Source organism: Poecilia mexicana, unplaced genomic scaffold (genome assembly GCF_051168715.1).
Source record: "Poecilia mexicana isolate PSO_F unplaced genomic scaffold, ASM5116871v1 scaffold_4, whole genome shotgun sequence".
NCBI lineage: Eukaryota > Metazoa > Chordata > Actinopteri > Cyprinodontiformes > Poeciliidae > Poecilia > Poecilia mexicana.
Window position 1 is genome coordinate 23,320,806 of NW_028263373.1, and position 13,996 is coordinate 23,334,801.

Here is a 13,996-nt window from a genome sequence, read left to right on the forward strand (position 1 = left end):
AACTGGACACAGGTTGACTTGTATGGATATTGTATGGATACTAAACCCACATTAGCAGCATTGACTTAAATCTCCTGCTTGTTGTGCATCTCTGTGCTCAGTGCAGCGGTTTTAACTCTTGATGCAGAGCCGGTCCAAGGCTGTATGAGGCCTTGAGCAGAATTTGACTTAGGGGCGCCTCTTGCTGCTAAAATCATCAGCATCTCTAACAGCTTCTGTGTTAGATTTAGTGAAATCTGGGAGAGGGGAGTAGTTTAATTGGCCAAACTAAAAAGCAATAAATGTCATGATCCGTGGTTTTCTGTGTGTTTTTGAGTTTTTCAATGTGTTCCTGTTTCCCTGTGAGTCTCTGTCCTGTCCTCCCTGTTGATTGCTCCCCAGGTGTGTCTACTTACCTGATTACCCTCCATGTGTATTTAAGCCCACCTGTGTCTGTGTTCTTCGTCGGATCCTTGTCTAAGCTTGTCTATGTTGTTGTCTATGTCTAATGTAGTCGGACATTCCAGTAGAACTGCAAGGTCCTGGTTTGTGCCAGCTTCTCTTTAGACCGTATGTACTTTCCAGTAGAACTGTCAAGTCCTGGTTTGTGCTAGCTCCCGTGAGTCCCATATGTCAGTTGCTACCGGTATTAGCTGTGTGCTTGTTTGCCGTGCTGCCTGTCCTGGACTGAGAGCGTATTATTATTATTAAATATATCTTCATCTTCACCATAACCTGGGTCGCAGCGTCTCTCCTCACCACCAACAACCACACTTCATGACAATAAATTATAATTGCAGTTTATTAATTTGTATTTGTGAACAAACGGATCTCAAACTCAAAGATTAAACTCATAGCATCAGAGTGTAGCTATGGTAATAAAACAATCTAACTATGAATATTGTTCTTTAAACTTTTAGAAAATAAACTTGCTAGCTCCTTAAAATATTAAATTTAAACATTAAACAATTTTAAATATTTTAATTTATGTATGCTGAAGCCATTAAATCAAAGATAGCAGCATTGATAATCTCAATAAATGTTACATTTATACATCTGTGGTCTGTGTTAAAATATTAGCCTTTATGGGGCCCATGAAACCCTGGGGGCCTGATGGAGCCACTGACTTAATTTGGATTAAACAGAAGTGCAAATAATTGATATTCATCTTAAATGTATTTTTTAATTTGTTGTTTTTAAGACTAGTTGTGGTTTTAGATAGCATTACACTGGCGATGTTTTCCCTTATGTAAAAATGTAATATGTTTATATTTCCTGTCATCTTATCTTTTAATGCAAAAACACGGTGGACCACCAATGGACCGCCTCGGCCTCGACCACCGGGCTTAGCAAGTTTTCTGGGGGAAAAACCCTGCACTGTAATTCCTCTTAACACTATTCTTCTGCTGCTATATGTGTCCACTGTGCCACCTACTGATAGTATAAAACAACAAGTATAGGGATGTTGTAAATCAGGGGTTCCCAAACTTTTTCCTGTGAGGGCCACATAACTTTTCCCTTCTCTGGTGGGTGGCCGGAGTCAGTTTGTAACAGAAAAAGTGTGACAATTGCAGGAGTGCCTAAATGTAAAAAAAATTTGTTTACCAGAAAGCACAATCAAATAACCCTCTCTGAGTTCTTCACAGAAAAAATCCAGGAATCACTATTTATGAAATAAATACCGTATTTTCCAGACTATAAGCTGCACCCCTAAAGTTTTATTTTTTTTTAAACCAATAAACATGCACATATAAGCCGCACTGGGCTTTTATGTGCATAAGCCCAGTGCCGCAGATATCTCTGCCGCTCTGGGTTTTCCACAATGATGATCCAAAATTTGAGTCATTACAGGTCAATTGAATATCACATTTATTACGATTGAAAAATAAAATGTTACCAAGTTTAGATTTAACTGAACTGATTACGGCAGTTTCCGAACAGTAACTGTAACAGTAAAAGTGCTGATCCTTCGTGTCTGCTACTAGCATGTGCTAAATGAAAATGGGCGCTTTCTTCTTCTTCTTCTTCTTTAGATTTCAAGGGCAGCTTGCATCCATTATTGTTGCACTACTGCCACCTACTGGAACCTAATATCTATACCTCAAATTCTCATAATGATCCCAGTATTATTTAAAAAATGAAAAGTCTTCTTTTTCCCCTCAGTGCTATTTAACTGATCAACAACATTCTCAAATTTCAATTCCCTATTAAAACCTAATTCCGTTTTAATGGGCGCTTTTTTCTTTGATTTCCAATTTTGACTTCCAATGATTCACTTCCTGCTAAAGAGCCCCCTGGTGGTTGAAGAAAAATCCACATATAAGCTGCACCTGGCTATAAGCCAGGTTCAAAGGTTAGGAAAAAAGTGGAAGCTTATAGTCCGGAAAATATTGAATATGAAAAAAAATCTAAATGCTCTCTGGTATTGTTCAGGGGGCTGTACCAAATGTGGTACGGTCCCCTGTACCACATAAATATTCATTTATGTGGTATATTTACATTTATAACAGTAAATGTAAATGTAAATGTAAACATTTACAACAGTAAATCATAATCATTTACTGTTGTAAATGATTATTTTAGTAAGCTTTGCTCTCATGCAATGAGACTTACATGGAAGTTAGGGATGTGTTCTCTGTCCAGAGGTTTGGTGACGGACAGCTGGCCTGAGAGTGGGTCGATGATGAAGATGCCAGTTGGAGGTTGGTCAGCACCAGGACCTGTCACACTGTAGCGCAGCACCCGGTTCTTATCCCGATCTGAACGAATCTACAGAACAGGCAACAGGAAGGGGAGCAAAAATAAGACCAGCTGAGGTTTTAAAGGCCTTATGGTCTACAATATACTTTCTTAAGCCAAAACGAAACCATCCATGCCACCTTAAAAATTGTTCACTGATTTAAATAAGCTAACTTTCAAAAGGCATCTTGGATCCTAAGGCAGTACCAAGTGGGCAGCCCATCAGATCCATCCTGATCCATAGCAGACTGATTCCCTGATACGCTGCTGTGTATCAAGCACTAAAATCCAGGAACTGCTGAACAGTGAGAAATGAGCTGAAGCTCAGTGGTGCTTCCATCCTTGTATGAAACACTGAATAATGAGCATCTCCTCTCCAGCTGCCCTACAGCCAGAGTGGTGATGCAGCATCTGGCAGCTGATTGGTTAGCCTCATTGGGAAGCAGCACTAACTTCAGTGCGTGACAAGAAGAACTAATGACGAAAGAATCACATTCATCTCCTACTCATAATTTATTGCCATTTACCCCGACTGGGTCCCTTTGAATATTTTTGGAGTTTTTGATTTGTATATTTGCAAAACTGCACTAAAGTTATTTGTTTAGTGACTTCTTCTTTTTCTTTCATATCATATTCATATCCCCTTTAAACTACTACATATAGCAATCTGTGTGTCTCCTACATTTTATGTTTCATTGAATTTCAGTTTTTTTCTCTTTTGTTTCTCTATTGTTTAATCTAAAACCTTTTTTTAAAATTTCATGGAGTTTTTCCACAAGGTGAGTATTTTTAACATATTGTAAATCTACCAATTTAGATGGGACACAAAACTAAAGTTAACCACTTTTTAATGACTTTGCAGAATAAAGTTATTTGTATATATGGAATGGGGGAAATCCACTTTAATTTTTCTTAACAGAAACTGTCATAAACTTCAGAAAATGTGTGAATATTTGGAAGGGTGAGGACTGATAGTACTAACATGAATTTTATGGAAAATAAAAATAACTACAAGGGTTTCTATGCTTTCATACCGTTGCTCTACTCATCTTTCTCCAGGCAATTATTAATCACCTCGATACTAAAAACTTTCATTTAAAAGGATTTTTTCCCCTTTGCTTAGCTGCTGACAGTCCATGAACAGATTTTTGACCTGGTGGCTGGCAAAGCAGATGACAATGCAAAGGTCAAAAAGGCAAAAAAAAAAAAAAAGCTGCTGTAAGCTTTACTGAGTAAAAGCTAAAACTATTTTTCCCCTATATTTATATTTATGCTTATACTTCATCACAATCTTAATGTTCCTTGCTTTCTTTTAAAGCATCTTGTATTTCAGTTACTGCTGCTCACATATAAACAGTAGAAAATAAGAAAATTTTAAATTGTAGCAATTTTTCAAGGCAATAAAATAGCTATATTAATAGCTGTTAGCCATTTTTTGGTGTCAACTATTGGACTAAATGATTGAATGTTAAAGAAACACGTCATATTGGCAGTTTAACAGACAGAGGTCTAATTAGTGTGAGGAAGAACCAGGCACAGCAACACAAAGTTCTGCTGCTCAACCTGTAAATGTATTTTCTTTCAGAATGTGGCACCACTTAGGTGAAAATAAATAGGCTGTTAGACAGTACATATGATTTATTGCCAAGAGGCATTGTTACAACATAGGAAAATCAATTTAACAAAAAAGTCCTTATTTTTTGTGTAAATGTTATATGTGTTGGTGTGTGTGTGTGTGCGTGTGTGCGTGTGTGCGTGTGCGCGCGTGTGTGTGTATGTGTGTGTGTGTCTTACCCTGACTAGATCCTCTGGGAACTGCCCTCTTGAGTTCTCAGGAACGTTGATAGGCGGAATGACCCAGTCCCTCTTTACTCGCCTCATGGTGCCGTCGCCACCAACAACCATGCTACGCCATGGAAACAGGACCTCTGGCTGAGTCAGTGCTGTATCACCAGGCTTTACCTGCAGACAGTCAGCAAGGAAGAGTACACACTTAGCATCACGAGTGTGCACATGAATAGCAAGTGTAGACTCAGAGAAACATGCTGACTCAGCTTATTTTTGACCTCATTTCCAAGGCCTGAATTACTGATCTTATTACAGTCTTAATAAATGAGCAAATGATCATGTGCCACTGCAGCTGGCAGCTCTCTGAGAACAGCCTGCGACTATAATGAGACCTGAACTTACAGATCAAAATATTGCCCCTTTTCCACCAGCTCGGCTCGACTCGGCTCGGCTCGCTTTCCGAGCTATTCCACCGGCTTTTTTGGGGGGCTGAACCTGCTTTTTAGGGCCCTGCTTCGGAGCAGGGCAGCCAGGCCGGCCCTGGTTTGGTGGGTGACGCAAGCTTCGCTCCTGTTCTCTGATTGGCTGTGGGCTTGGACAGACAGAGCAGCAGAAGAAAAACGAAGGCGCAACGTTTGAAACTCACTGCAACACGGAAGTGATGGAAGATACAAACAAGCTGTGAACTAAAAGAAACAAGTGTTCTGTATATCTATGCTGCGTAAGTCCGTTGTACCTTGTGGTAATGCGCATGCGTACATCGATGCTACGTCACATACTGCTTACACAGCAGATTTCTTATAAATACGTCCTCCCTGTAGAAGTTTCATTTCATGTGTTTTATTTCATCAAGATTACGGTAAGCTTTACTTAATTTATTTTACACCTGGCATTCATTAAGTTGCTGTACTACTTCATGTTTTTGTTTGGTGGTTAATTAGGACAAAATACATTGTTTTTTGGGCTATTTTGTCCCTATATTTTAAAATATTTTAGTTTAATTACACTCCTTTTTTATTCTTAAGCTTTGCTAAAAAGATATTGGTAGCAATACTGTGTGGGATTGCAGCTGTGTAACAGCCGTATAATATTAGTGTATATTAATCATACACTATCATTTCAGGTGCACAGTGACCTGTGCAGTTCGGTAAACACATTGTGGCTGCGCTGCATTTGATAAAGTCTGTCATACAACGTATTAACGCGCAAAAAAGAGTTGCGGCGATCTGTATTTGTTTATGTGTTTAATTTAATTCCAATAAAAACGTGTTTCCCCTGTCTGATACTGTTTTATTCTTAAAAAAAACACCTTTGTATTTAAAATATTTTTTAACAGGTAGGATATTCTAGTAAAAGGATTAGTGCATACATCTATAGCTTTTCATTTTAAACGGGTAGGATATTCAGATGAAGGAAATGATCTTCATGTGGTTTCGTCGTGTATATAAATTGTCCCAGTGCTAAGCTAAGCATAACCCCTAAGCTTCCACTGCAGTCCCATCACTCAAGTAATGTTATCCAATATATTTAACATTAACACAACCTGCTATAGTTTTCAGTTCATAAATATGACGGTAGGAGTTTTGGATGCGTAGCACTGACAGATAGACTTTAGCTATCTATCCGTGCTATGGTAGGAAAATCTGACGAGGTAGCACTGATAGTCAGAACACTCACTCCACACATTATTGTACATATTGTAGTTTGTTTGGCATCAAGGTCCTAATACAATCCTCCCAAAATGTGAGGAGCTTTAGACAGAATGAAAATAATATTTCATATATATATATATATATATATATATATATATATATGTCATTGACACAGAGATTACCAATGAAGGTATCCAAAAGTGAATACATTATTCAGCAAACCAAACATTTTGACATTATCAGAGTTGCTGTTAATAAGAACCCAAAATACAAGTCATGTTTGTTCATTTTTACTTTTTACACCATTCTATCCACTCACTGTTCAGCTGTCTTCTTGGAAAATATTCAATGTAAGAAAGTGAGAAAATGTGTCCAAAACCTGTAACCTTAATTAGTGATAAATAAGATTGAGTTTAAACTTTTAGGCCCCCAGTTAATTCTTAGTGACCAAAATGTGGAAACATGGAAGGTTTGATTAAAACTAGAACCAGTCAGATTAGAAGGAATAGAGTTTTATTTGTTTTCAGTATAACTTGAACATCAGATGAATCACAATTAAATGTATTGAGAAGTGATTCCATGTGATTCCTGCTCCAGAAAGGTGAAAGTCTTTGGACATCCTGATGATAAAAACCGACGGACAGTCAGGAAGATGGACACTGATGAGATATCCTATAACTTAGAGGATGCACGAATTACCATGATGGTCTGTGGCGACAGTTTACCAACATCTGAAAACACATTGGAATATATTATGAATGAATTCTGACACTATTAGGTATTTCAACACCCTGAGTGCCGAATAGTGTATATCCGGCACTATTACACGTTTTATAGTAGCTTAATACAAAAATCATCGTTAGCTCACCTGCACTGTCTGAGCCACCTGCTTTCTTCCCGCTGCAAGGCAGCGATCAGCTGTCCTCGCCACAATCGCAGCATTCCTCCCACCGTGCATTTTCTTGAAGTCTCAGAAAAATCACAATCAGGCTATAAAAAAATAGCTCAGCTCTGTCTTCTTCTTTTGTATCAGAAAAACAACTGCCGTTAGGTTGCATAGTAACGAAACACAGAACATGGCGTCTGAAGGCGGGGCGCTATACCACCCTTCCCCCACCACAGGAGGCGGCACCCTGCTATAGAGCCTTGTCGGGCTGGTGAAAAAGCGGTCACTCCGAAATAGAGCAGAGCCGGGCTGCTGAAGTAGAGCCGGTGGAAAAGGGACATATGTTGACTCAGTTAAATTTAATTAAGGAGATACAAACATAGAAGGAGATAGAAACATAGAAAGATAGAAACATATTGGGGTTTATTGTAAGAGCAACATTACATTGTTATATTGAAATGGGTTATGACAATAGAGCATCACTTTATAATAAAATTGTATTTACTTTTGGCCTATAACCTGTTCTGCTAGGTTTGTGTTGAAGGAGAAAAAATAGAGGGGAGGACTACATATTCACCATTCGCACAGAGATGCTGAAAGCATGCTTAGCTCCAAAACAGTGATAATTAGGACCATTTTAGTTTGTGGTGCAACAGGAATAAAGTGTTATGAGGTATCCAAAAAGAACAACTCTGCTGCCTTAAATACTATCATTAAAATGGTTACAAATCAGACGTAAGCAATGTGCTGATCCATTAGTTGCTGCCTCCAAATATGGCTCTAACAGACTTCCAGTGTGATCTGATGGTCTGTCTGCCATAAAAACAGGTCTGATGTCACTCAAAATGCCCTGAAGGCTGCTGGCCTGGGACAGACAGATCTGCAAACGTCTGTGTGTCTAAGCCTAATTTGCCTTCGTTTAAACCTAAAGACCTCCCACTGACATGAGTTTACTAACTTCAGGCAGCTATCATCGTGAAAACAAGGAAAATCCCTCTGTAAACAGCTCCACCAACTCTGTCATCTAATTTAAAATGACTGATAAATAGCAATCTTGGATACTTTGAATTTAGGATCTTATTTTTCAGCACCTGGGACACACAGGGACAGCACCACCCTTAGTGCCATCAGAATATGTTGTTTCATTTCTGGGCTAATAAACTAAATATCAGAGAGATTTTCGTTTTTTGTTTTCAAGGTAGCACTGTTGACTTGCAGCAAGAAGGTTCTGGGTTCGAGTCCCAGTTTAGGGTCTTCTGCATGGAGTTTGGGTGTTCTTCCTGTGCGTGCGTGGGTTCTCTCCTGGTACTCCAGCTTTCTTCCACAGTCCAAAAACACGACTGTTAGGTTAATTGGTCTCTCTTAATTCTCCTTAAGTGTGAGTGCATATTTGCCCTGTCTCTTTGATGGACTTGTGACCTGTTCAGGTTAAACTCCACTTTTCACCCATTAACCACTGGAGATGGGAACCAGATTTTCTTACATTAGTGTTTGCTCAGTGTCTATCTACAGGCTGCTTGATGGATTCCTCAAAACGTATTTTAATATATACTGTAATCTATGTGTCAGATAGTAGTTACCAAAGTTTGGGAGTTCCAAACCTTCTAGAGCTTCAAACTTTGGTAAATTTTTATACTTATTTGATTCACTGGAGCTATCTGAGATTTAAAAAATTGTAGTTTTTAAAATTCTTAAAATACCTCTGCATTTTATCCTCGCTTCCAGTATTCTATTTAATTTTGTTGTAGTTTAGTTTTATTTCATTTAGCAAGTTTTCATCTTGAGATGTAGAATAAGAAGCTTCTAAAGCGTTTATGGCAGTGGTCCCCAAACTACGGCCCGCGGGCTGGAACCGGCCCGCCTCCACATTTGGTCTGGCCCCCTGAACAATACCAGAGAGTGTTTAGATTTTTTTTGGTAACACTTTATTTGAAGGGGGTTGAATAAGACTGTCATGACACTGTCATAAACATGACATAACACCTGTCATGAACATCAATAAGTCTTCATGAATAGTTATGACTGTTGTCATAAAGCATCATTCGGTAAATAATGACACTTTTAATACAAAGTTGACATTATTCAAAATGTCTTCGTTATGACAGCTTGACATTATTCTAGACAAAATGTCTTCGTTATGACAACTTGTCATTAACCTAGACAAAAATGTCTTCATTATGACAACTTGTCATTAACCAAGAAATCATGATCTAACATAAATTTGTCATAATAGTAGTCATAATGATTTAATTATTACACTAGCAAAAGCTTTAACAAAACGATGATTAATATTTTCACTCCCTGAAATAAAGCAAAACAAGTAGGACAAACAATAAAGATTTCACTAAGCTTTATTACACGGTCAAATGATTTAATAACAGACTCATTAACAATTTCTTTTACATCAACTAAAGTAGAACAAGTAGCACCAGTTATGAATATGTCATTAAGTGTTATTACAGTGTCATTAATATTAACTGTTACCTCAAGTAAAGTGAAACAATTAACAAGTTATGACAAAGTCATTAAGTGTCATTACAATGTCCTTAATATTAACTATTACCTCAAGTAAAGTGAAACAAGTTACAACAGTTATGACAAAGTCATTAAGTGTCATTACAGTGTCATTAATATTAACTTTTACCTCAAGTAAATGATGTAATTTAGTATTACAGTGTCAAATGCAATGCTAACAGAGTTATTGATATTAAGTCTTACCTCAAATGAAGTGAAACACACTGGACTACTTATAACTACCATCATAACTGTAGAACAAACCCTTTGTACATTGGAATAAAACAAAAGATAACTTGTTCTAAGATAACAGAGGGTTTAACGTCTGGTCAGTATATTGTTACTCTGCAATGCTGATTGAAAAACTAAAACAGAATTACTTATTCTTTAACTTAAGAAAATAGGTTCTTTCAACAGTAACATTTTTTGCTTTGATTATGTCAGCCATCTCCTTCGTAATAGTCTTCCTGTAATGCTCTGAAAACAGGAGATCTTCTTCTTGTCTTCATTTCCTGGAAGCAGCTCTTTGAAGGTGTCCAGAAATGCTCAGAAATTACAGCTGTTCTTGCAATAGTTAATCATGGCGAAAGCCTTTTCATGAATTCAAACTTGGTGAATCTCTTCTGGACATTCTCATAGTTGGTGATGACTCAATTCATTGTGGTCACTTAAAAAAAGAACAAAAACAAAAAACAATGTCATCATATTCCAGCATTTATTTAAATACCATTTCAAAAATGTCCCTTGCTGCACACTGTCAGAATGGTAGACTGGCAGACAAATGCCTAGTTAACATGACTGGTTGTTATAAAGTGCAATACAATTATTTCTTAATACAAGTGGAATAATAACTGGAGCTGAACAAAATTATTCTGATCAAATATTTGTCTGGCAGAAGTTCAGACAGACTGCCACTGTTATTCGAATGCATCATTTAACATATAGTTTTAGGCACATGAATGCATCTTTTTACTTAATGAGCATTCTAAATTATTTCTAACCAGATACTCTAACTTAGGGTTGTTTGCAAGAAGCTTATTAATAAAGAAATAGATTTAACATCAGTTTTAGTTGTCTAAAACATAACTTAACTCAGCTGGTGAATGTTGATTCCTGCTCCCCATTCCTCACTTACCTGGCTGTCCCACCCCACTTCACATGGTGAAAATATTAACACAAAAACGACTTACCTAATTTTCTTGGGGAATATTTCATCTGCTTCTTTCTCTTTGGTCAAATAGGAACTTCTTTCTCTGATGGCTGGTCCTTATTATCATCCTCCACACTCGTAGCATGTCTTCATTAGCCAACTTTGTCCTCCCCACCATGTGTCCTTAGGCTAGCCTGGGTCTTCATGTGGCTAAGCTTGCCAAAGCAAAGAACACAAGCACCATGTCGCATCAGCCAAGTTGCTAAATAATGCACATGAAGGATAACTTTGACTAATATATTAGCTTTTAATTTGCTAGATTAAAATTGGAGGGGGAAAAAACAATTTGCCTGTCTTTAAAATATATTTAATATTAAGGGCTAACGTTACAGTAATTGTGTTTAATAACTTTAGCTAACATTAACTTACAGCAAGGTAGGATTGGCTTGAATTGCTTATAGCTAACATTACAGAGAAAGAGAACATAGTCAATGTTATTTTCTCAAAGAAAATGTAAAGTTAATAAGACACATACCTCATATGTATTAGGTATCAAACTTCAGCTTCTTTTTAAAAGGAGGTCTGGCCGTTATAACTTGCGTTAGGTTTGCGCCACAATAATGATTTCTTCTTCACCAACACACTGCACGCCTGTTCGTGCACTGCTGCCTCTCACTGGTGGAGATGGTGTATTGCACTACTTAGCCCTTGTGTTTAGAAATGTATGAGAGGCCCCATAGGCCAAAACCTACAAACTCTCTTACACGTACTATCAAACCCTCTCACATTCGCTATCAAACCCAAATATAAAAATATAAAATATAAAAAAAAATATTGTGTGGGCAAAAAATCCTGTAAAGCACATACAGGTGCTGGTCATAAAATTAGAATATTGTGATAAAGTTCATTATTTTCCATAATGGCATGATAAAAATTAAATTGTCATATATTTTAGATTCATTGCACACCAACTGAAATATTTCAGGTCTTTTATTGTTTTAATTTTGATGATTTTGGCAAACAGCTCATGAAAACCCAAAATCCCTGTCTCAAAAAATTAGAATATTATGAAAAGGTTCTCTGAACGAGCAATAAAAATAATCATCTGAATCAACAAAGTAACTCTAAACACCTGAAAAAGATTCCTGAGGCCTTTAAAAACTCCCAGCCTGGTTCATTACTCAAAACCGCAATCATGGGTCAGACTGCTGACCTGACTGCTGTCCAGAAGGCCATCACTGACATCCTCAAGCAAGAGGGTGAGAAACAGAAAGAAATTTCTGAACGAATCGGCTGTTTGCAGAGTGTTATATCAAGGCACCTCAGTGGGAAGTCAGTAGGAAGGAAAAAGTGTGGCAGAAAACGCTGCACAACGAGAAGAGGTGACCGGACCCTGAGGAAGATTGTGGAGAAGGGCCGATTCCAGACCTTGGGGGAAGCAGTGGACTGAGTCTGGAGTAGAAACATCCAGAGCCACTGTGCACAGGCGTGTGCAGGAAATGGGCTACAGGTGCCGCATTCCCCAGGTCAAAGGTCAAGCCACTTTTGAACCAGAAACGGCGGCAGAAGCGCCTGACCTGGGCTACAGAGAAGCAGCACTTTGGACCACTGTTGTTCAGTGGTCCAAAGTACTTTTTTCGGATGAAAGCAAACTTTGCATGTCATTCGGAAATCAAAGTGCCAGACTCTGGAGGAAGACTGGGGAGAAGGAAATGCCAAAATGCCAGAAGTCCAGTATCAAGTACCCACAGTCAGTGATGGTCTGGGTGCCATGTCAGCTGCTGGTGTTGGTCCACTGGGTTTTATCAAGGGCAGGATCAATGCAGCAGCTATCAGAAGATTTTGGAGCACTTCATGCTTCCATCTGCTGAAAAGTTTTATGGAGATGAAAATTTAATTTGGTCTGGAATCGGCCCTTCTCCACAATCTTCCTCAGGGTCCGGTCACCTCTTCTCATTGTGTAGCGTTTTCTGCCACACTTTTTCCTTCCTACTGACTTCCCACTGAGGTGCCTTGATATAACACTCTGCAAACAGCCGATTCGTTCAGAAATTTCTTTCCGTTTCTCACCCTCTTGCTTGAGGATGTCAGTGATGGCCTTCTGGACAGCAGTCAGGTCAGCAGTCTGACCCATGATTGCGGTTTTGAGTAATGAACCAGGCTGGGAGTTTTTAAAGGCCTCAGGAATCTTTTTCAGGTGTTTAGAGTTACTTTGTTGATTCAGATGATTATTTTTATTGCTCGTTCAGAGAACCTTTTCATAATATTCTAATTTTTTGAGACAGGGATTTTGGGTTTTCATGAGCTGTTTGCCAAAATCATCAAAATTAAAACAATAAAAGACCTGAAATATTTCAGTTGGTGTGCAATGAATCTAAAATATATGACAATTTAATTTTTATCATGACATTATGGAAAATAATGAACTTTATCACAATATTCTAATTTTATGACCAGCACCTGTATGTGCAACCTCAGTTAAAATTGGTCTTATAGGTGTCCCTGTGTCATCCTGAAGTCAGAAAAGTACCTGGTAAGGTATTGTTTATGTAATCTGAAAGATTTGTTAAATGTCAAATGTCATTTGTTAAATGTCAAATGTCAGCAATTTTGATTGAGGTAGCACATATGTGGTTTACAGAATTTTTTACCAACATAATATGTTTTAATTTATTTTCAGATATATGATTTCCTTTAGTGTTATGGCAATAGATCCAATATCTGTTTCATTCCCTAGACCTTTCAAAATAAAACTAAATTGCACAATAAAAATGCCTAAACAAATATCAATCGTCCTAACTAAATTTTATAAAATACAAACAAACCATCTTACAAATTACTTAAATATTTCCTATTTATGGCTCTAACATTTACCAAATCAATGAACACAAAGCTTTACATTTTTAAAGCCGCAGGAGAGAAACATGAATCAAACATAAACCGGAGGTCCGCTTTTATTTTGAAAAGCCTGTCAGGGGTCCAATCAGAAACTGAAATTTTAAGATAACTTCCGTTGCAATCAAACTCTGTCAGAGAGTTTGCTAGTACGTGCAAGAGGGTTTGACTGTGAATGTGAGAGGGTTTGATAGCGAATGTGAGAGGGTTTGATAGTACGTGTGAGAGGGTTTGATAGCGAATGTGAGAGGGTTTGATAGTACGTGTGAGAGGGTTTGATAGCGAATGTGAGAGGGTTTGATAGCGAATGTGAGAGGGTTTGATAGTTCGTGTGAGAGGGTTTGATAGCGAATGTGAGAGGGTTTGATAGTACGTGTGAGAGGGTTTGATAGC

General features: G+C 37.9%; 1 protein-coding gene and 1 long non-coding RNA gene across 2 annotated transcripts in view; both read right to left on the reverse strand.

The window, feature by feature from the left end:
* The window catches only part of LOC106904846 (cadherin-2-like), a 91,161-nt gene that overhangs the window by 59,059 nt on the left and 18,106 nt on the right, over positions 1 to 13,996 (reverse strand). The window contains exons 2-3 of the mRNA XM_088005276.1: positions 4,513 to 4,680; positions 2,593 to 2,748 (exon numbers count right to left, since the gene is read on the reverse strand). Of these exons, the coding sequence (XP_087861402.1) occupies positions 2,593 to 2,748; positions 4,513 to 4,680 (324 nt within the window). The remainder of the gene's footprint in view (positions 1 to 2,592; positions 2,749 to 4,512; positions 4,681 to 13,996) is intronic.
* Positions 9,378 to 11,568, reverse strand: LOC148159992 (uncharacterized). The gene is made up of 3 exons (XR_015762708.1): positions 11,244 to 11,568; positions 10,749 to 10,918; positions 9,378 to 10,225 (listed from the first exon to the last, which is right to left on the reverse strand). It is a non-coding gene; the product is annotated as an uncharacterized LOC148159992 (long non-coding RNA).